The sequence below is a fragment of the Pinus tabuliformis genome, chromosome 5_1 (assembly GCF_031772625.1).
Source record: "Pinus tabuliformis cultivar Carrire ecotype Pingquan chromosome 5_1, CPIR1, whole genome shotgun sequence".
Taxonomy (NCBI): domain Eukaryota; kingdom Viridiplantae; phylum Streptophyta; class Pinopsida; order Pinales; family Pinaceae; genus Pinus; species Pinus tabuliformis.
In genome coordinates, this window is record NC_142305.1 from 239,183,676 (window position 1) to 239,206,341 (window position 22,666).

Sequence of the window (22,666 nt, forward strand, 5' to 3'; positions counted from 1 at the left end):
GCTAGGAAACCTTTCCTTGTTGTTGCATAGGTTCGGGGTTAGCTATAGATGGGTAGGATTTGGCATCATGGAGATGCCTAGGCAAGATGTATTTGGCCTTTACTGGTATTTCATCATTAGGTTCCAGGAGAGGAGGATATAGTATGCGCACGATGGGCAGTTAGTTATAATTAGAGTGGCCCAGTATCAGCATGATGGCATCTTTATGAAATTAGCATGGGACCCTTGTATTGAGGGATTCATTTATGATAGGATGGTGCACACATTCAGGATGACTCAGTGACACATTTGGGACCTCGGTATTGTTTGCAGTGACAATTTGGGCCAATAGAGAGAGGGAGCGCTTGTTCGAGCATTGCTTGAGGACAAGCAAATTTTGGCGGGGACGATTGTAATAACCCCAATTTTGTGAGCATGGGAGTTTTTGACCACTACGTGTCAACGACCCATAGTAGTACACCCCCTTTTTCGCAAAAGGGATAGCACCTGATTGACGTGTCCGTGCCGTTCAGCTATCATCATCATCCTGATTATCATGTTATAATGTAAACCAATTCTGCATGTGTATAATGTAAATAATCTCGGTAGATCCGTGTCGTGTATGTAATTGCCTAGGTAAACCTACTTTTTTGGTGACGATCTACATTCAGGGAGGTTTTTTGTCTCACCGATCCATTCTCGGATGGTCGACAAAGTTTTCCTTCAACCTTACCTCAAAACCGGAATGGATTTTGTCACTGGGATCTTAGGGGAGTCCTAGTATTCTAGATCGAGTCTATGTAAAAGTGATTTGAGAATAATCCTAACTATTTGGTTAGGTTATTTTATTACAAATTGCTTGATCTGCTAGATTATATTTGTGTCGCAGCACTGGGTAGTCTGTGAGGGCCTTTTGCAAATGGGTTTTCCCCCTTGAGATGTAAAAAATGTGAAAATCATGGTGTAAAGTGTCTTGAGGGTTGAAAAAATAATGTATCCCCTCATAGGTTAATTAATTAAATTTACTAATAAAAAATTAATTAAAATTCTAAGCCAAAAATCTAATTAATTCTATGTCCTAGGTAAATGTAAAAGTACTTAATCCAATCATGAATAAACAAAACATGCAAACATCAAGCATTGATAATGGAGTTCACCCCCTCCACTAGGCTACGTCTCCGGATTTGCCTCCAACAGGTCGAATCGCTTTATTGTCTTATTGAAATGAGGAAGATGTACATTTCTCTTTACAACAAGGTGGCCAACCTAGAGCTGTCTTCTACACAAAGGAATTTAAGACTTGTACATATCAATCAACAAAACCTCTGAAAGACCTATGGAGCTCTCCAAGCTCTCCTCAAAATGAAGCTCTCCAAAAGCTTCTCAAGATGTCTCTCTCAAGCTCTCCAAAATCTCATTCCTCACAAAGTACATTGGATGGTCTTATATAGATTTCAAGATCCCAAAATATCTCCTTAGATCCCCTACTCCAGGGAGAAAATAACTCAATGAATCCCTTAAAAGATAACCTTGAGATATATGTGGAGTAGATCTCTCAAATCTTACTATCAAGGGCCTTATCCAAAACCCTATGGATGAGTGTAATCCCTAAAGGCTCTCAACTTCAACATAAATTTAGAAATTGAATTTGAGGATAATCCTCTCAAAATTTCAATTTCAATTTTATAAATTTTAAAAATTAAATATGAGCACATTTGCATTCAAATTGAAAACACCTTCAACCTAGGATTCGAATGAGTTTATCTTCACCATGGTGCTCCTTGGGAAATGTGTCTAGATCCTCTTGGATCACTTGGTCAAGCAAAGCTCTGCTATCCTTGTAATTTTTTTTTTTTTTTTCTTTCTTCTGAGAAATAAAATAAAAGTCTTTGGGGAAAAGCTATGGTATTATTCTTGAGTTATATGGTATAATCTTTCCAATCTTTTGTGCTTAATGTTTTAATGGTGTTTTAATCTTGTTATTTCCACTAGCTCTTGAAGATTCATTGGTGTACAATTACCTTGCATCATTTTATAGATTTGGAGAAACACACTAGGTGGAGCAAATCTATTGGTTTTTAGTTAAACCCTTAGACTCCTCTATCATTGTGCCATCCAAATCTCTGTGGATCTAACAATTATCTTTCAAGTGTGTAGAAAATTATATTGTTGATCAAATCTTGGATACTTGGGGACATTCTCAGTTGAATTAACCAACTATTCATGCATAGAAGCTGAAGAACCCATAGTGGGTCACTTGAAGACTAATCTTTCGAAATAAGAAAAGGGATTTTGCTTACCATTTGCTCTAGATCTAAATTTGATCTCTCTTTAAAAACTATTTCAAAATTTATTTTAGAACTTTAATGAATAGATCTGCTATTTAAAGAGATTTTACTTGTAAATTTATGAATAGATCTTGTGTATATATTTCCTTCTAACCTTGTATATATTTCCATATATTTGTATATACTTGTTGGGTTTTTTCTTTTTATTCTTCTTTGCAGATCTGAAGAAGGGCATCGATTTTGGGCTTTGATCTATTTGTATATATTTTCGCAGGCTTGATCCCATCGATTTTTTGAAGATCATTTTTTGAAGCTAGGACCAACCTCCTAGCCTAGAGGGTTAGGGATTTTGAGGGCAGTGAAAATTTTTAAAGAGTTGTCTAGCCTTCTCTTGGTGCCTGCAAGGGTTTGGAGGCCTATTTTTCCTTCCAAATCGAAATTTGTTCAAGGGTTTTCCTCCATAATATTTTTGCAAATTTTTCCAAGGGTTTTGCTTGGGGGTTTTACCATTTTCTCTTTAGATCTGATCTTCTAGGTGTTGATTTGTGGTAGCATCAGATGTGCTCTAGCCATGAAAATTGGTGGAGAGGGTAAGGCACATAAGATCTCCAAGACCTAGAAATCGTTTGGGGAAATTCCACCTGGTTGGAGAGATATTAAAATAATTAATATTTTTAATGGGGTTCCTAAGTCTAAACTTAGGAAAATTAAAATATTAATGGGTATTAATATAAAATTGGGTGAGAATGTTTTAAATGACATGGATGAAGCCAAATCTTATCTTAGCCGTTGATTAGGGACTTAATCTCGGTCATTGAAAACTCAACAGGAAAAGTATAAGAAGAGGCTTGAGGGTTAGTTGGAGACATACCAAATTGAATAGTCAGTTCGATTTTCTGGAGCAGGGTTTGCTGAGAGAATCGAGCTAGTGATATGTTGCAGTGAGGGGCAGTTCGGCAGAAGGCTGAGAATACATAGTAGAGAGGCAGAGATAGTGCCAGAGGGACAACATAGAGCCTAGGAAGGCTGACGCAGACACTGAGGAGGCTAGCGTGGGTGATGCAGAGGCAGCAGTAGCTGCTCAGAGGCTAGCAATGCTGACGCAGGGCCAAGAGGCAGTGCTGGGTGGTTTTCGTGGGGCAGACTGAGCGTTGGTGAGTTGACACAGAGCTGTAGGAGGGTGATGCAGTCTCCAGTGGGTGACACAGTTCCAGAGGGAAGCTTGGAGCAACTTTCGCTGTCCAACGAAGGAATTGTCACTATGGGGCTCATCATCCAGTTGCTAATCAGCCAAAATATCTGTCTCCAAAGATAGGTACTACTGTCAAGGGCATTCTTTGTGGGGTGAGCTATTTCTGGCACCCTAGTCGTATTCATAAACTGCATAATAATAAAATCCTCATATTTGTTGCACCGATTCTCCCGTATTATGTTTTTCTGGGGACGATTGTCCAAAAATAATGGTGTCCCTTGTGTGTTTGTCTCAATTATTTCAGTTGTTGATCTGTATATGAGTTAAGGTTGCATTTGTGTTTATTTCAGTATTTATATTTATAAATAACTTGTTAATGGAAAGAACAAGTAGGAGATAATAAACCAGATAATGTAGTGGTGATTTCTAATGTGTCAGACTTAGAAATTTCAACACTAGGGTAGCCGCTAGCCTTTGGGCTTGCCTTGGCACCTTATGAGGGTTTGTTTGTGGCTCATATTAATTTTGGAGACCCTTTCTTGAGGGCCATAGAATTTTCTAGCTCTCTTTCTCTAGGCCTCAAGCCCTCTAGGGATTTAATTGCTTGCCATTAATTTTGTTTGCCAAACCTTGTGATTTTGCAGGTGTTTCAATGAATTTTTGGAGGGTTCCCCATAAATTTTTGGCATAGAAATTGATTTTTCAAAGGCTTTTATCGCTTGCAATTTTTTTTAAGAGAAGCCACATATTTTTTAGACCTATTTCTTCAAGGTCGAGGAGCCTTTTCCTTGACTAATGTGAATGGGCTTATTAATGGTGGAGGTCAGAAAACTTTTGAAGCATATTTAAGTTCTAATCTTAAGAAAATCACCACAATTTTTTTTAATAAAATTTGATTAATTTATGATTGCTATTGTTGTTTTTTGGTTAGCATCGGATGTGCTTTAGCTCCGAAATTTTGTGGAGAGGCTAGAACACATGAGATCTCCAAGACCCAAAAATCGGTTGGAGAAATTCCACCCAAATTGTATTTTATTAAAATAATTAATATTTTTAATGGGGTTTCCTAAGTCTAAACTTAGGAAAATTAAGATATTAATGGGTATTAATGAAAATATGGGTGAGAAGGTTCTAAGAGACGAGGATCAAGTCTAATTTAATCTTAGTCATTGATTAGAGACGTAATCTCGGTCGTAGATTTCTCAACAGGAAAAGTATAAATGGAGGCTTTGTGTCAGTTGGAGAAGACACACAGAGAGATTGAGGAAATCGATTTTTTGAGGTGAAGTTCTTAGGAGAGCTAGCGCAGAGCCAGGAGGGCCAGCGCCAGGAACAGTCGGAACAGCCAGGAAAGCTGACGTAGTGGACAAAAGTGCTGACACAGAGCTGATGTGAAGCCTTAGAGAGCTCCATGCAGGCCCAACAGTTACTGCGAAGCGGCAGTGAAGTTGTAGCCGAGGCTAGCTAGTTTTGCTGCCGGATCAGCCAGATTCCGCCGGGTGGAGTGAAGTAAAACTCACTCAAGTTCTCCGCCATTGTATTTCTTTGTCACTGGTTTTTCGAGAGGGCAACCAACATTTGTATTCAGAACTTCTGCTTAATAATAGAAAACCCTCAGAGCTGCTGCACCAGTTTTCCTGCATTGGGTTTTTCCGGGGACGTTTAGTCCAAAAATAAGTGTGTCCTTTGCATGGTTGTCTCATTTATTTTTCAGTACTTGATCTATATAGTGGTGTAGGCTGCAGTGTATTTACATTAATATTTTCTGAACATTTCTAAAAATAACTTGTTAAATGAAGAATACAAGTAGGTAATGTAAATTAGTTTTCTGCAGTAGGATTTTTGGTTTGTTAGATTCAAAAAGATTTCACTGGTATCAGAGTGATTGCAGATCAAGGAAGATTGAAGCTATCACTGAAAGGACAGAGGAGAATCTGTGCCGAAGACAGTTGTCCCGAGAGACAACGCAGTTTTTAGCCAAGAGAGTAGAGGAGGGGTGACATAGTCACTGAGGGAAGCTCACGCAGAGTCTGCGTCAGCTTGTATGTGTGATGTTGTAGCTGCAAAGGGCAGTGCAATTATTGTTGGGCTAGCGCAAAGGCTGTTGAGTCTCATTTTTTCGGCTGCCGAGGCTAGAGGTGCAACGCAAACTTCATCTGGAGTTGCTGGTGGGGTGCTAATTCTGTTGGTGCAAAACAATACCTAGTGGGGCAGAAGCAAAGTAGAGGGAATCAATTCCTTAGAAGATTTCTTGCCAAGAAATCTAGATCCAGTGTTGAGCAGCAACAAAGAGAGATCAGAGAGGGGTGATTCGGCTATTATTGGAAGAAGGATTTTCGTAAAGGAAATCAAATTTTAGAGGGAGCTTGTTCCTTAGAGGATTTCTAGCGCCAAAGAAATCCATATCCGAGTTTTGCTGGAGCAACAACGAAAGAGGGAGAAGAGAAACCTTTTGACACTCATTTGAGCAGAGGTGGCAGTTAATGGACCGAGGGATCAAGACAGGTTGGATGGAGCATCCAACTTTGTCATCTGGAAGGCCAGGATCCTAGTAGTTTTGGACAAAAATCGGATCAAGGATTATGCCTTGAAGATTGTTGTTGTTCCAATTGGTGCTGATCCTTTGAAGAAGTACGAGGAGGCTCAGGAAAAAGCTAAGTGCATGATCTTGGACGGGGTTAAGGATCATGTGATCCCACATATTTTTTGAGACAGGTTTTCAGCGATAATCACATCAAGATTCATTTGTCTCAAATTCAATAATCCCACATATTGTTGAGAAGGACACAACAAGGGAAATGTGGGAGGCCTTGACCACCTTGTACGAGGGAACTTCCGTTCAACGGAAGATGTTGCTTGAGAGTCAGCTGAGACAGTATCAGATGCAGAAGGGAGAAGAAATCGATCCCTTCCTTCTCAGGTTGCAAGGGATTCGAGACCAGCTAACTTCCGTAGGGTCTACACCAGATCCTGAATTCATGGTCAGGACTACCCTGAATGCAGTCACTGAAGACTGGGAAACCTTTGTCCAGAGCATCTTGGGCAGGGCTTCTCTCCCCAGTTGGGAGGAGATGTGGGCAGCTCTTCGACAGGAAGAGATCAGACGGTTGACCAAGGCGGGAAGCAGCGACAAAGGGATCAGAGCCAAGAAGGAGGAAGAGGAGGATGCAACTCTTGCATCAACGAGACAACAAGGGCAACAGAAGAGGAAAAATAAATATATATCCAAAGTTAGATGCTTCAAATGTGGAGAATTGGGTCATTTCGCCACTTAGTGCCCTCGGAAGAAGGGCAAAGAAGAGAAGTCTGACTCAAAGGCTGCTCCAGCGCAAGCTGACAAAGAGGGTGATGATGATGATTGCGCCATGAGTGCTCATGCACCTCTAGAGAAGAGGTGGGGCGATATTGAGTTGTAGTCAGGAGGACTACATGAAGGGCAAGATCCTTGAGGTGTTGGAAATACTAAGAGGGGGGGTGAATCATTATTCCTTTTCAATTGTTACTTTTACCAGTTAGATCACTTATAATTAGAACACAAAATGAACAATAAGAATAAATACTTTTATTAATCTCGATAAATCAAGTACAATGTTTGTGTAGGGCTCCAACCCTAGATGAAGACACCAATCTTCAATCTCCCAAGCTCCAACCTGTATTTTCCAAGCACCAACTTGGTCTTTTGTGAGGCTTTAACCTTTAGGGCACCGACCCTATCTTCTCAAGGCATCAACCCTGCGTTTAGAGGCTCCAACCTCTAGGGCACCAACCCTTCTCTGGTACAGGCTCCAACCTGGTTTCTTCAGGACACCGATCCTCTAGGGCTCCAACCCTATCCTCCAAGGCACCAACCTTGTCTTTTTGAGGCTCCAACCCACTGCAATACTTCGTCAAGATATGTTTGGTAGTAACTCACGGCTCCCAATGTCTTCTTCAACGAGCCCTGTCAATCTTCAACTATCCCTTCACTTTAGTCTCCATGTCTCGTCATCAATGACAACCTTGTTCTTCACATGAAGGTGTCTCCGTTGTTCTTCATGGTACCCAAAAAAAGGATCTTCAAGTTACCTCATGATGGCTAATGCATCATGGTCTTCAACATTATCTTCAAGACCTTCAAGGCATCTTCAATAGTGTCTCCAAGGTGATGTCTTCAATCTGGAACCTTCTTCAAGGTTACTCCACAAAGGCTTCAATCAAAGTCTCCAAGAGTGTCTTCAATCTGGAATCTTCTTCAAGGTTACTCCACAAAGGCTTCAATCAAAGTCTCCAAGAGTGTCTTCAAGCTATCCTTTAAAACATGTCTTCAAAAAAATCTCCACTGGCTCCTTAATAGATGCTCCAAAACCCTTCACTGATTTCAATGTATGTTGATACAAAAAAAATGAGTGATATACTTACTTGTGTTCCTTCAATAAGATTCTTCACCGTACATATTTATTTAGCTTCAAACATTGTGCTTGACTGTCCAAAATAGGTCTCCACCATTAGTCTTCACTATAGGTATAGGAGTATTAATGTTGCAATCATAATTCAACTCTGAATCTAGAATAGTGTAAAACTGGCCTTGACCCTTCCTTGACTTTGTTGACTGTTCACTTCAGTTCTCTGAGGCTAATCCCATAGGAAGTCTACACACAGAATCTTCGTGTCTCTATCTACTGTACCCAAGCTCTTCTTCAACGTCCTGATGTTATCCAATCCTTCTTTGCAGTCACAGAGCCAATGATAACACAGTCAATGAGGCGATCAGAGTATCTTGTTCACATTGTAGATGACACAATTCAAAGCTACAACAAGCACGATTTAATGAGAAGGTTGTTGCACCAATTCGATGTGATAGACTACAACAAGAGATCCGAGGTAGAGATCAGCTATATGTGCCACAAAGCTATCTACGCAGTCACAGTAATATTAACCGAGCCACAGGAAGTGAGACTTTAGGTCGAAGAGATAGATGTGCCACAGTCCAAAGTTAAGATCTAGAGTTTACCTCTGTCCGAGTTACCACAGTTCTGAGTCTATTTCAGTGAGGTAGCTCTGAAGTATATTTGCCACAGGTCTGTTGTAGGTCCGAGTGTGGTCACAACACTTGTTATGGCTGCCTAGAGGTGTCAATTTCGTTTTATAAACCCATAACAGAAATATTCGATGTCCTTATCTTCAAGAATACTCCTCACTATCCTTTGTTGTCCTCCTTACTGTTTCCCACCGAATTATGAACTTCAGACCGAAAAATGATGGCTAAAGAATGAGCTCGAATCCCTAATAAATAGAGGTTTTCGCACAACAAAATGAAAAGACACATCACTGTATGGAGGCCGACTTGAAAGACAAGGTGTAGGTCGACTCACTGTCAAAATATTTATTTCTAACTTAAAAATTCATTATCTCCTCAATTGCTAGGAGTTCCGGGGCAAGTAAGGGCTCATGAATCCACCTTTTATGAGGGATAAGTTGGATACGAACCTTTGCGTTGAGAATACAATTATGGCTACCTGGAGGTGTCAATTTCATTTTAAAAACCCAGAACATAAATATTTTATGTCCTTATCTTCAAGAATACTTCTCGCTATCCGCTACTGTCCTCCTTGGTGTTTCCCACCGAATTATGAACTTCATAACGAAAAATGATGGCTAAAGAATGAGCTCGGATCCCTAATAAATAGAGGTTTTCGTACAACAAAATGAAAAGACACATCACTGTATGGAGGTCAACTTGAAAGACAAGGTGCAGGTCGACTCACTATCAAAATAATTTTTTCAATCTTAAAAATTCATTATCTCCTCAATTGCTGGGAGTTCGGGGCAAGTAAGGGCTCATTGGAAAGAGGAAAAAATCCTATTTCTCAATGGGTCTAGGTCCCATTGAGAAAATATGCCTCTAAGTTGACAAAATTTATTTTTCTTTGTGACTGTCCTTAAATTTTATGCATAAAAATTTTAGGACAACATGAGTAATGTTTGGGACACCGGTTTCTTCATTGTTTTCAATGTATGAGTGTGTCATCATGTAAGAATTCTGCATTTATGTCTCTTTCATTAGGAAAGTCTCTTTCAATCATCAGTCATGCCATCACTTAGTCTTCCAACCCTCATCAAGTGTTGATATTTCTAAATGTTACCCATTAGAAATCCCTACTGCATTATCTGGTTTATTTCACCTACTTGTTTATTCCTTAACAAGTTATTTATTCATATAAATACTAACAAATGCAGCCTCAACTCATATACAGATCAACAACTGAAATACTAGACAAACACACAAGGGACACTGTTATTTTGGACAATCGTCCCCAGAACTGGCTCACCCAACAGAGATTTCTACACAACAGTAATACCTCTTCTCGGAAGCAGAGATTCAGCTTCTCAGTACTAGTTTGCCCCATGAAAATCCTTCCAGTGCTTCTCCAAGGCTCTATGTCAACCTTGCTAGCCTCAACATAGCTCTAGAAGCCTCTGCGTCAACCTTCTACTTCTCCGCGTCAGCTCTCTGGCATTCTGCGTCACCCATGCAGGACCCTCAACCTCTGCGCAGTCTCTAGCTGCCTCTGCGTGGCTTTTGATGCCTCCGCGTCAGCCTCTCCAAGCTTTGCGCTGACCCTCAGGCACTATCTCTACCTCTCTGCTATGTACTCATTGCCCCCTCGCTGAAACAGATCACTTGTTCGAATTTTCTCAGCAAACCCAGCTCCAGAAAATCACACTGACTGATCCTTCCCGCTCTCCTCTCTCCTTCTCTCCCCAATTCCGTCCATCTCTCCTTCTTTGTCTCTTTATCTCACCCCTAAACATACCAACTTTCTCTCCATCTCTCCCTCGTCACTCCCTCTCTCTCTCCACTTCTCACTCTCTATGTATTTCTTCTTCCCTCCCTCTCTCCTCCTCCCTTGCAATTCCTCTCTCTCCCTTCCTCTCCTACCTTCCTCTCTCTTCCCCCATCTCTCTCTCTCTCTCTCCACCCCCCAATCCTCTCACTATCTCCCTCCCTCTCTCCTCTCTCTCCCCCTCCATCTTTGTGTCTCCCTCTCCCTCTCTTACCTGTCTCTACATCTCTCACTCATCTCCCTCTCTCTATCTTCATTTCTCCTCTCCCTTATCCTTAAGTTTATCTCCATCTCTCCCTTGTCACTTCCCCTATCTTTCCATCCCTATCACTCTATGTATTTATTCTTCCCCCCCATATATTAATATATATAGAGTTAATATATATCATGATATATTATAATATAAAAAAATAATATTGTATTCATCCAAAGTTATTAAATTTAATATTATAATATATTAATATGAATATTATATTTAATAATAATAATAATATTAATCTTTTAATATTAATATTAGGGTTAATAATGTTTTTTTGTATGGTATTAATAATAATTTGGCCCATGGTATTTGGCCCATAGGCGTCACCTAAATAAAACCTATTTTTTGAGTGTTAGTAAGTATAAAGAGGTTTATGGAGTAAATATAAAAAAAAGTTTTATTTATTTACCATACCTCTGGTTTATTTATATTTTTATTTATTTATCATATCTCTTTTATTTACCATGGTATTTGGCCCATAGGCTTGGTATATAATTAGATGTTGATTTCTAATCCTATTTGATATATTTTTATTTATTTATCATACCTCTTTATACCTCTTTTATATTTATTTATTTACCATACCTCTTTTATAAATATGGTATTTGGCCCATGGTATTAATAATTATTTGTCCCATGGTATTTGGCTCATAGGCTTCACCTAAATAAAACATATTTTTTGAGTTTTCTTTAAATATAAAGAGGTTTATGGAATAAATATAAAAGGAGGTTTTATTTATTTACTGTACCTCTAGTTTATTTATATTTTTATTTATTTACCATACCTCTGGAGTAAATATAAAAAAAGTTTTATTTATTTACCATACCTCTAGTTTATTTATATTTTTATTTATTTACCATACCTCTAGTTTATTTATATTTTTATTTATTTACCATACATCTTTTTTGAGTTTTCGTAAACATCTTAGCATTTTAAATTTATATTGTGTCTATACATACTAATAATTAGATTGATGTTTAAACATTACCTTTACGTTTACATTTACATGTTTACGTTTTTATGTGACATCTACCCTCATATTGGGTTGTTTACATTTACATTTACTTTTTCAACAAGTAGTAGGTGGAAGAGGAGAGAAGTAGCATTTTGGGGGGGAGTTTTTCAGTTCTCGGAAGAGTCGAAGGAAGTAAGGCTGAAATCTTCATAGGGCCAGCGTAGGCACTACGCAGAGGGTGACGCATGCATCTCAGCATAGATGCTAGGGAAGCTATTTCGGAGGCAGAAAATAACTTTGGGTTGAGAAAATTCTCACTATATTTTTGCTAGTATTTTCTTTAGATTAGATTGCCAGCTAGGAAACTAAATTATTGTACTTTGAATTGTTGCTGAACATTAATATTAAAACCCTCATTTGCTACACCGGTTTTCCCTAGTATTTTATTTTCCACAGTATTTTTATGGTGAAAATTGCAGCTGTGATTTGATTCGTTATTTGTCTTAACAAATAAACTGCATAATTAATTTTTGAGTTAGAAGAATAATTTCCAGTAATTGCAATAGATAAAATTTCATAGTACCTTAGAAGCTTCAAGACAATTCAAAGGAAGAGTCTCTTCTAGAAATCTTCCTAGAGTTTATGAGAAGGAATTTAAATCTAAGATCTATATGAAGCAAATGCACCAATACCACTAGAGAAGTACAATTACACTTAATAATCATACATAAACAAAATTCCAACAAGAGTTATAGACACCACTTACTGAAAAAATTGTTTTCATCCATAAACCCTAGACTTGAAAATCCATAAAGGTTTCAAATTCATCGAAAAGATATCTCCTCAAGTAGGCACTTATGTTAACCATCTATTGTGAAAATTCCAAAATCCAAAATCCTACTGCAGCAACTGATTAAGTTTCTTCTATTTGTCTGAACAAATTATTTGCTATGTTCTATAGGAAAATACTGTAAAACAAAATTCCAACAAGAGTTATAGACACCACTTACTGAAAAAATTGTTTTCATCCATAAGCCCTAGACTTGAAAATCCATAAAGTTATCGAATTCATCAAAAAGATATCTCCTCAGGTAGGATCATCATTACCCCCTATTAGGTGTGCCTATACCTAGGAAGAAAAGTATTTCCCAAGAAACTTGTCAAAATGTATGTCCACTAACATATTGTATGTTTTGGGGTCTTACTTCATAGGTGGTGTCATAGTCACACAAGGTTATTTATGAGATTCATCCTCATGAGCAACACTTTTGTAGAGGGAGTGCTTGTGCATTGAATTAGTCTTTCCTCGACATCGTGTCTTACTACTCCTTTCCTGCGCTTTTCTTGTTTTCTTGTATTCCTTGTTCTTTTACTTCATTTCAAAAATTTTCTTCTATTTGTTAAATAAACTGAACAAATTATTTACTGTGCTCTACGGTAAAATACTATAAAAAAAAATTCCAACAAGAGTTATAGACACCACTTACTGAAAAAATTGTATTTATCCATAAGCCCTAGACTTGAAAATTCATAAAGTTATCAAATTCATCGAAAAGATATCTCCTCAGGTAGGATCATCATTACCCCCTATTAGGTGTGTCTATACCAGTGTTGCAAAAATTGCAATCTTATCACTATAAAATAAAAAAATCGCGGGTTTTTCACTTAACCGATAATATCACGCGATTCTTACAAAAGTTTATTTTTCCCAAAAAATCGTTGGAAAAATCGCAATTCAATGGGAAAAAATCGCGGAAGGAATTGTGCACTGTTACAAACAAATCTGAGATCCATTACTTGGTTTGAAGAGTCTAGTGTGTCTTCTGAAAATCGATGGCATGATGTGACAACCAGAACTTGTGGAACGAATGTATCAACGCTAGACTGCCATTTTTGTATTCTCTGCATTGTCTGCAATTCAATCTCTGCGTTGCTTGTTTGTACACCCAGAAATCAGTTTTAATGTGTCAAATTGAACCTGCATGGAGCTTGTTTGATTCTTGTTAATCATGGAAGGAATGAGAATGCCTAGCAGTGTTGGCTCTTGTCTATTAGTGAAACACCCAGATAATGCACCTAGCAAGCGTTGTAGCATCAGGGCACTGAAAGTTGGATACGAACCTTTGCATTGAGAATACAGTTATGTGTGTTTGAGGGATATTGTAAAAAGGTGGCTTCATCAGCACTGAATGGTATTGGCCCAAGAAATATATACCTGGAGCTGCAACGGTTATTATTTTTGTATTTTCCAATTTTTTCCTGATTTTTACCGATTTTTTCCCGATTTTTATGATTTTTTATGATTTTTTCCCCTCACCGATATTATCCCAATTACGATTTTCACAACACAGGTCTATACCTAGGAAGAAAAGTATTTCCCAAGGAACCTGTCAAAATGTATGTCCACTAACATATGGTATGGTTTGGGGTCTTACTTCATAAGTGGTGTCATAGTCACCCAAGGTTATTTATGAGATTCATCCTCATGAGTGACACTTTTGTAGAGGGAGTGCTTATGCATTGAATTAGTCTTTCCTTGACATCTTGCCTTACTACTCCTTTCCTACCCTTTTCTTGTTTTCTTATATTCCCTGTTCTTTTACTTCATTTCAAAAAGATCCCTTTTCTTGTTTATGCATTTTTATTGCAGGGGGTTAGGATAATTTAACTTAGTCTTTTTAGTTATATGTTTTGTTGCATAGAAGTTGGGGAAATGGCCTTCTAGTAATGATGTAAGGCTCAAGCTTTAATTTAGCTTTTAACTTATCAATGATATCCCTTCATTTTCTTCTACATTTTGAACTTTATATTCTGCTCTTTCCTTTATTTTATAAAGATACATCGACCTCAGTTATTCAAGTCCCTTCCTCTCGTGGAATTATGAATCATGAACCTATAGGGGTGAGTCGGTGACACATGGCAACCAACCCAAAAGGTCGGACATCAGAGATGGGAGAGATACAACATGTTATGTATGGATTGAGACATGTACATGTTACACCTATCAAAGCCCCCAATAGTGCCAATGCACCCAAGAGTGACAACATTTGGCTAGGAGAAGGTGACACATGGCAACCAACCCAAAAGGTCGGATATCAGAGATGGGAGAGATACAACATGTTATGTATGGATTGGGACATGTACATGTTACACCTATCAAAGCCCCCAATAGTGCCAATGCACCCAAGAGTGACAACATTTGGCTAGGAGAAGATGATGACCACCAAGATGAAACAAGGCAAAAGGCATAACTTTAAAGCATCGTGATTCATTATCTGGTCATTACTTTCATGGCCAAATACATTTGGCATTAATACTCAATATGAAGCAATGAATAAATGTACCTCATGTGTACCTAGCACCATAATCATCAAAAGAATGAGCTGAGCATGATGTGGAAGGCATTTGCGAGTAGCTGTTTTTGGTAAATCCTGAATGCCATCATTGGGACCATTGTCTGTGATGTGGATCATCAAAGAAAAATCTCCTGTGGTTATCCCTAGATGCGAGGGGGTAATTGGCCAGATCCCTAAGAAAGAAGAAAGCACAAAGTAGTGGAAGTCTCCAAACAGTGCTGCTGGCCAATGTATTTTCCCTTGAAGCAATGCTAATTGATGAACCTGGACCTAATTCCAACAATTATTCGCAAATTTGCAGTCCAAGAAAAATGTGCTTCACCATCTCTAGAGGACCACATACTAAGCAACGATCATCAGTGAGTAGACTCTTAGCAAAACAAGCTTTAGTAGGTAGCCCCTAAAAATAACCAACCTTGCAAAGACTTGTAGTTTGTAGCTGAGGCAGAGAGATCAAACACTGTGTACCTTGTCGTCTGATTCAATAGAGGTCCATTGAACATTCACAATAGGGGATAGGACATGCTTCTGATGTAGAAAGGAGTATATATTTTCTGTAAAAATGAGGGGAGGAGAGGATATCACGTAAGACAAAATCACCGTGAACCTTAAGTGGATGCTGAAATGATTGGAACCTATGATGCAATAAAATCTGCCATTGGGGAAGCACTCAAGACACCTTACCACCCGCTTAGCTGCCAGAATGATCCCTTGGAATACGACATCAATAGTGCTCAGCCCCCTCCTCCTTGGGCATAATACACACATCCCAACAAACCATAGAAAACCCTCTTTCACCGCCATATTAAGACCACAGAAAAGACCTGAGAATCTGCTTCACTGCTTTTACTTCTGTGAGCAGTGCACTGACTATCCGCATCCCACTTCTTCACTCAATCAGACAGAGCTTCCCACTTGCAACATATCTGTATGTATTAGATGCATTGGGTTATTTGGTTCTGGTGGAGCAGAAGTCGATTGAGGCAAAGAGGGTTTTTTGTATCTCTTTTGTATTGCTTCTGGAGAAGTTCATTAATATTTGAAAAGGAGATTCCTTTCTTTGAAATTTGAGATCCAGTAGCATGAGAAGTACTTAGTTTCGCTTAAGAAGGAATATTTGAGTTTGATGTTGTTCAAACGTAAAACTGGATTGGAGAGATTATCTTTTGCAGCACTCCTCCATAGTTTTGCTCTATTGCACGCATTAGCTATGAAGTTGTGCCCAAGAGTTTCAAGTCTTCTTAGCTTAAGAGTACGTATAAGTCTAAGTAATCAGCGATGGAACTGGATGTTAGTGCATTAGTCTTATAGTGTTGTTGGCTTTTACATTTAATGAATTGCCTCCACACCGTGACTTATTTCCTTAATAAACTCCTTGGTGGGGTTTCTAGCAACAATCCGAAGATCAACATTATGACCTATCAGTAATTTTCGAATTCCATAGGCATATTCTTCTTAGAAGAAGAATGTTGCGTTCTCATTCTCGTGAGATCCACATTTGGAGAAGCCAATAAAAGTTATTTGATGACTGCTTTTGTAATTGATCTTTATTGCATCCATATGGTATGTAAATTGAAACAAAGTTATACTTGGTTCTACTGTAAATGAAAACAGGATAATATGTTAAACCAGTTTAGATCTATTTAACATTGGATTTATGTCTGGAAAGGATCAAATGGAACAAACCTTTTTTAAATTATCAATTTCTATGGAATATTCTGAAAGTTTTTATACAGGTTTTAAATCTTTAAATGATTTTTTTAATTAATTTTTTTTATATATCTACTAATATTTTTTAGTATTATAATTCTAATTCTAATTAATCTTAGGTCAAAAACACAATTTCTAAATTCAGAAAAGAAAAGAAAAAATTTCTTCCATTTGTTAACATAAATCAAATTACAATTTCTAAATACTCAAAAAAATATATAGTTATTTTTAATTTCTTTGGACCGACATCAAATAAATATTTTTTTATTTTATTTTTATTTTAATAATTTTCTTTATTTAATTTTAATTTTATTGGATTTGTACTTACACATTACCCACATATTACATTGTAGAATAAATCTCTCTATAGAATGTGCCTCTCTAAACTAGTTTTTTATATCAGTGAAGATAATATTGGCGATATATCGTCGAATATAGAAAATATCGCGATATTTTTGGCGAGCCGAAATATCACCGAGAAAATATCTCAATATTTTTGGCTCCCGAAAATATCGCAATATTTCCGAGATATCGTTGATATCTCAGCGAAATATCGCGAGACGGCATAAAATATCGCCAGGCGTGTTTTTCCGCGGCTAGAAAAAGGGAAAATCGTTTTTTTTCTTCATTTTTGTCTCTGAGTGTTGGAGAAGGAAGGGGAAGAGTTTCATGGTGGTTGTCAAGGAGGGTTTGAGGATCAAACAATGATCATCGCCACCAAGATTTTTTTGTGGATCAAAGATTGAAGGATAGTGAGACAAACTTCATTTCTTCCATTAATAGGTATGTTCTTAAAAATCCCTATGTTAATGTTTTTTTCATAGATTTAGGGTTATGCTTGCTTGCCTCTTTGCCTACCAACATTTTGTTTCTTTGTATTTTTCCATATGATTTTCATGCCCATGAGCCAATGCAAGGGTTTTCTCCATATTTGGACAGCAAGCTTCATTTTTTTTTTCCAACGGTCTTATGCACCCTCTTATTGCCATTTTTCATTCACATTGCAAAGTGCAAATAACGTAGTAATTTTTTTTTAAATGAGGTGGTTATTACTTATTATTTCTTGTGTTGGGGGGTTTAATGCCAATTTTTTGTGCCCTAGGTTTGAATTAGTTCACTACAAATGTCAAATATGCCAAAAGCCTTGGACCCATTTTGGGAGTATGGGGAGGCTATTGGTGGGGCAACTCGGGCATATATATCATGCAAATTGTGTGGGGCCAAGATGTCAGGAGGGGTTACACGATTGAAATACCATCTGGCTAGACTCTCTGCACATGATGCAGATGTAATGCCTTGTATGGTTTCTAGTGCACAGGTTATACAAAAAGCTCTTGAAGCAATCGCTGAACAAGACAGAAAGAAAGCTGCTAGGGAGAGGCTAATGGTCTCAGATAAATAGCTACTAGTTTTATTTGTTTTGCAACTTTTGCTACACATAAGTTTATAACTCATGATGATGAAATACTTTTAAAGTTTTATATATGTGATGTTATTTTGTTTGAGCCCTTGATTGGACAATTATCAGGGATCAACAAGACATGTGATTTTATTTTGTTTGAGTCCTTCATTGGACAATTATCAGGGATCAGTAGGATTTGGTATCGCCTTTGAAGTTTGATGTATCATTTCTATTTGACATAATATATATCAGTGTTTTCTTCATATTTATGTGTCAATGTGTTTCGTTCATGTTGTTATTGCTTTATATGTTTAGAAATCTGAAAAAAATGAATATATTATGATTTTTTTATGCTTGCCGATATTTGTCGATATTTTCGCCGATATTGCCGATAAGATGTTTTCTGGACCTTCGCCAATATTTTGTCGATACCGATATTTTCAACACTGCTTTATATAGAGTTTCTGTACTTTCCATGAGGTGAAATGATGTGAAATGATGTGAAATGAGGTGAAATGAAATGATTGATGGATGATTCATATATCGTGCAATTCTTCTTTCATCCCAATGCTTTGTAAAACTCTATCATTTTCCAACTTTAAGGAGCAAATGCCTAGTTCAGTAAGAGGAATCCAGGATATAACCTCGATAGCATGGTCAGTAGTACTTTCGTTGTATGTATTCTATGTTTACTTGGTTACCCGTATCTCTGGGTTTCAACTTTCTTGGTTTACTTATCACCACTGGGAGACCCCAGGTCTTGAGAAAAGATGTAGCTTTGAATTTTATAACCTGGCTAGTAGTATCTACCATGTGTATTCATCATTTATTCTTGTACTCTTTTTTCTCAGGGTTCAACTGTCTTGGATGAGTCATATGATCAGGATACAACAGATCTTCACAAATGTATAGCTTTCATTAGGGATCGCACGCCAGATTTGGAGAAGTCTAATGTAAGTATCTTGAAATTGTGTTGCATCCAACTTATATCGGATGCCATGTATAATTATCATGACATCTTTTTCAGTGTTATAATAAGTCCTTACCTTTAACGAGAAAAAGATGATTACGAGATTGTTCTGACTGTCTTTGGGACCTTGGGATGGTATTGTCCTATGGTTGCAGATAAGTTTTCTCTGGAAATTTATTCCAGTTGGAATAATTGTAAAGCTGAGCATTTCGCTGTGTTCTTTCCTTGCTAGACTTTAGTTCGTTCTTTCCTTAGCTACGATTTTCTTGCACATAAATTCATTTTGCTTTTTTGAATTTGTTAATCTTGTTCTTATTTCATCATAATATTTCCCTTGCTTCCAGTTGACTCTTCTTGTAGTGGGAGCACTTGGAGGAAGATTTGACCACGAGTTGGGAAATATCAATATTCTTTATAGATTTTCAAACATTCGAATTGTTCTCTTGAGCAATCATAGTCTTGTTTATCTTCTTCCCAAAACTCATTTCCATAAGATTTTAATAAATCATTCAGTTGAAGGGCCACATTGTGGTCTTGTTCCTGTTGGTGCACCATCTCAGAGTACTACCACCAGTGGCCTAAAATGGGATCTGAGTAAGTACAAATATAATTTTTTTCCTCCTAATAAGATTCTTACTTTCAGCACTTGTATGCTAAATACAAAAAACACTCGAGCAGAATGAGTGCTATTGGTTTTAGCTCTAAGAAAGGGAATTAGGTAGTTCTAAGAAAGCGAAATAGGGGAATGTTTTGATTTAGTTGAAACATTGGAAAAAATTATAGTTATAAGTTGGGAGAAAAAATTATTTCAATTGATTTTTGTGAGTTTAAATCTCATGGCTGGCTTAATTTTACAGATGAGACTCCAATGTGTTTTGGTTCGCTAATCAGCACATCAAACGTATTAAGAGATGAAAAGGTAACAGTATGCTCGGATGCGGATTTACTTTGGACATCATCCATTCAAAATCAGAATGTCGAATCCACTCCTTTCAGCAATTTTGTCTGAGGAATCCACAGTGAAAGGCCTATTGTTATATTTTTGGGAAAAAATGGGGAGGAAAACTCGAGGATAGTAATTGCTCGTGTTCGATCAATATCAATGGAAAAAGGTTGAAGTGATTCAATTAATTAAATTGCAAGCTGTGATTTTAACTTTATTGTAATATTCAAACAATAAATTTATATTTATTGTCATGTTCTGCTTCTGGTTTATGGGAACACATTTTTCAGCTAAGCATTCACATCTTAATGTGTGAATGGTTCATCCGAGCATCACATCGTGTAGAGTAATTAGAATTTTCCCTCTTAGAAAAAGTTTTTATGGGTTACATGCTATGAAACCGGATTCGTCCTAACCCCTGGACGAATCCCGAATCGGACGAATCGGACACGATTCTGTCCTGACACGTGTCATATTTCCATGACTCGTCGTGTCATATCCGGGTACGTCGTGTCATGAGCGTGTCAGAAAAATTTGGAACGTGTCACGATTTTTGGAACGATTTTTGGTTTCGGATTCGTTTTTAGGGGTTTAAGTTCGCTGTTTTCATTCGCATTCACTGCTTCTGTATAGACCAACAAGACCACTGTTTCCAAATTGGAAGCTAATACTGATATACATCAATGACTCTGAGACTGGGAGTTGTGCAAAAGCTCTCTGGCAATGACTGTTTTGCTTTATCTTCTTCCTTTTCTTTCATATCAGTCACTGTCAGGCTTCAGCAAATGTTTGTTTCTTGAGCTGATCCCTGGTGGGTTTGCAGAAGCATTGAAGTTAGGTTCTCGTGCAAGTGGGTTCTAGACTTCTAGTGGTTGAGCCTCCAGGGTTTGATCTCCTAATGTTTCCTACTTCATCATTTTGCTACAGCTGTCCTATTAGTTTCATAACAGTGAGAAAATCAAACTTAAATCAACATAAAAACCCCTCACATCTGCAATGTGCATAAATCTAATATGACAGTGGCATAACCTTATTATAATTTTCACTGTTTGTTTCAAAGTGCTCCAGTACAGCTCAGAAAGTACTGAAAATTTTCTAATTATTTGGCACACTTGGCACAGGGAAATTTCATTAGTAACTCATTTATGTGACCAGTACCACTGACATTTATTTGAATTTTGTATGTACTATGCATGCTAATAGCTATAGATGAAGATCTATGTTTGAAATCAATAAATTTGTATCATTAATTAAAATTTGTGTAAGAAATATGCTAATAACTAATTTTTAAGATATATATATATATATATATTTTAAATATATATATATATATATATATTTTAATAAAATAATATATAACGTGTCCTAACCGTGTCTTGTTCCGGGGTCAGCGTTTCCCGAATCCGACACCACGAATCCCGAATCCTACGTGTCCCGAATCCTCGTGTCAGGTGACTTAGGTTACATGCAATTTTGTTGGTGTTTCCAAAATCTTACTGCAAACTTAATATTGAATTCCTTATGTTTGTTGTAGCAAGAGAACAAGGCATAGCTATTTAGAATTTCGTTTTATTGGTACATATAGTAGTAGTGACGAGAACAATTTTGATTACCATTAAGCATGGAACAGACTACTAGTATTCGTCTAGTTGAAACATTGCAAAGAAACCTACCCAAAAAAAATGTGCATTACACATAAGGAGGATCTTATGTGATATTAGCGTGGGGATAAAATGCAAAACTAAAATTTTAAAACAATATTATGATGAACCTAAGATGTGATGTATAATTAGCCTGGTGCAGTTCAATTGGTGATCATTGTGATAATGAAGTGTCATGTAAGGGGTTTTGATTCTCTGGACTTGTGGCAAAGGCATAGGTAGACACCTAGAGGTTATAATGGTAGTGGTTGGAATCGAACTTGTGTCAAAGAGTACTAGAGAAACCTAATTAATGAAAGCCCTAGTATAGAGAAGATCGACTGCAAGTGGTTAAAATTATTGCCCTGGTCATCCGTTGTTCACCTAGCCAAGGAGAAGGTGAGTGGATTCTATAAGTTAGTGTGAGAGCAGAGTTGGAGATCGCATTTCAATGGAGTCATGGGGTCAGGAAGTCATTCAAGGAAGCCCTTGGCTAATGATTTGCAGCAACGCGAAGGCCAGGAGACGGCTGAAAGACTAGTAGTGAACAGTTATAGTGGAGAAAGCCCAGGAGAAAACTCAAAGACTAGCGGTGGATAGTTATAGTGGAGAAGGCTGATTCTTTGGTGAGTCTTATCTTCAAGTAGATTACATCTTTTTGGAATATTCAATGTCGATTGAAGTTACCACTGTTTGTCAATTTAATCGTTTATCGTTGCCAATTGATTCACTTATTAAGTGGCTTAGAGCCCAATTGGGAGGAGATTTCAGAGTCTATTTTTGTGACGACGGTTCCTTTATGCCCTGTTTTCTAACCAGGTTCAGAAGCAACAAGATTTAAAAGGAGGCATATGGTTTGGGATCAAGCAAGTCCCTTCCTTGCCCATTGGTCTGCATACTACTACCTTGGAACAACATCAATGTCATCCAATGTGGTCTGGGTAAGGTTCTCAAATACGCCTATGCATTTATGGGAATATGATAGCCTTGCCCAAATTGGGCGCTCGAGCTCTTTTCTGATGAAGACAGGTTGTTTATTGCTCAAATTGGGAGCTACCTATGGAAATACTCATTATGATTCGCTGCACGCTTATATTAAAAAGTAATTAGAAAAATAATTATAATAAGGAAAATATAAATAAAGTAA

General features: G+C 37.5%; 1 protein-coding gene across 1 annotated transcript in view; it reads left to right on the forward strand.

The window, feature by feature from the left end:
• LOC149164292 (thiamine pyrophosphokinase 1-like) overlaps positions 1–20,151 on the forward strand; it is a 120,140-nt gene extending 99,989 nt beyond the window's left edge. Inside the window, exons 4-6 of the mRNA XM_089432018.1 lie at positions 18,818–18,919; positions 19,281–19,530; positions 19,794–20,151. Coding sequence (XP_089288144.1) covers positions 18,818–18,919; positions 19,281–19,530; positions 19,794–19,945 — 504 coding nt within the window. The 3' untranslated portion in view covers positions 19,946–20,151. The remainder of the gene's footprint in view (positions 1–18,817; positions 18,920–19,280; positions 19,531–19,793) is intronic.
• Positions 20,152–22,666: the final 2,515 nt, after the last annotated feature.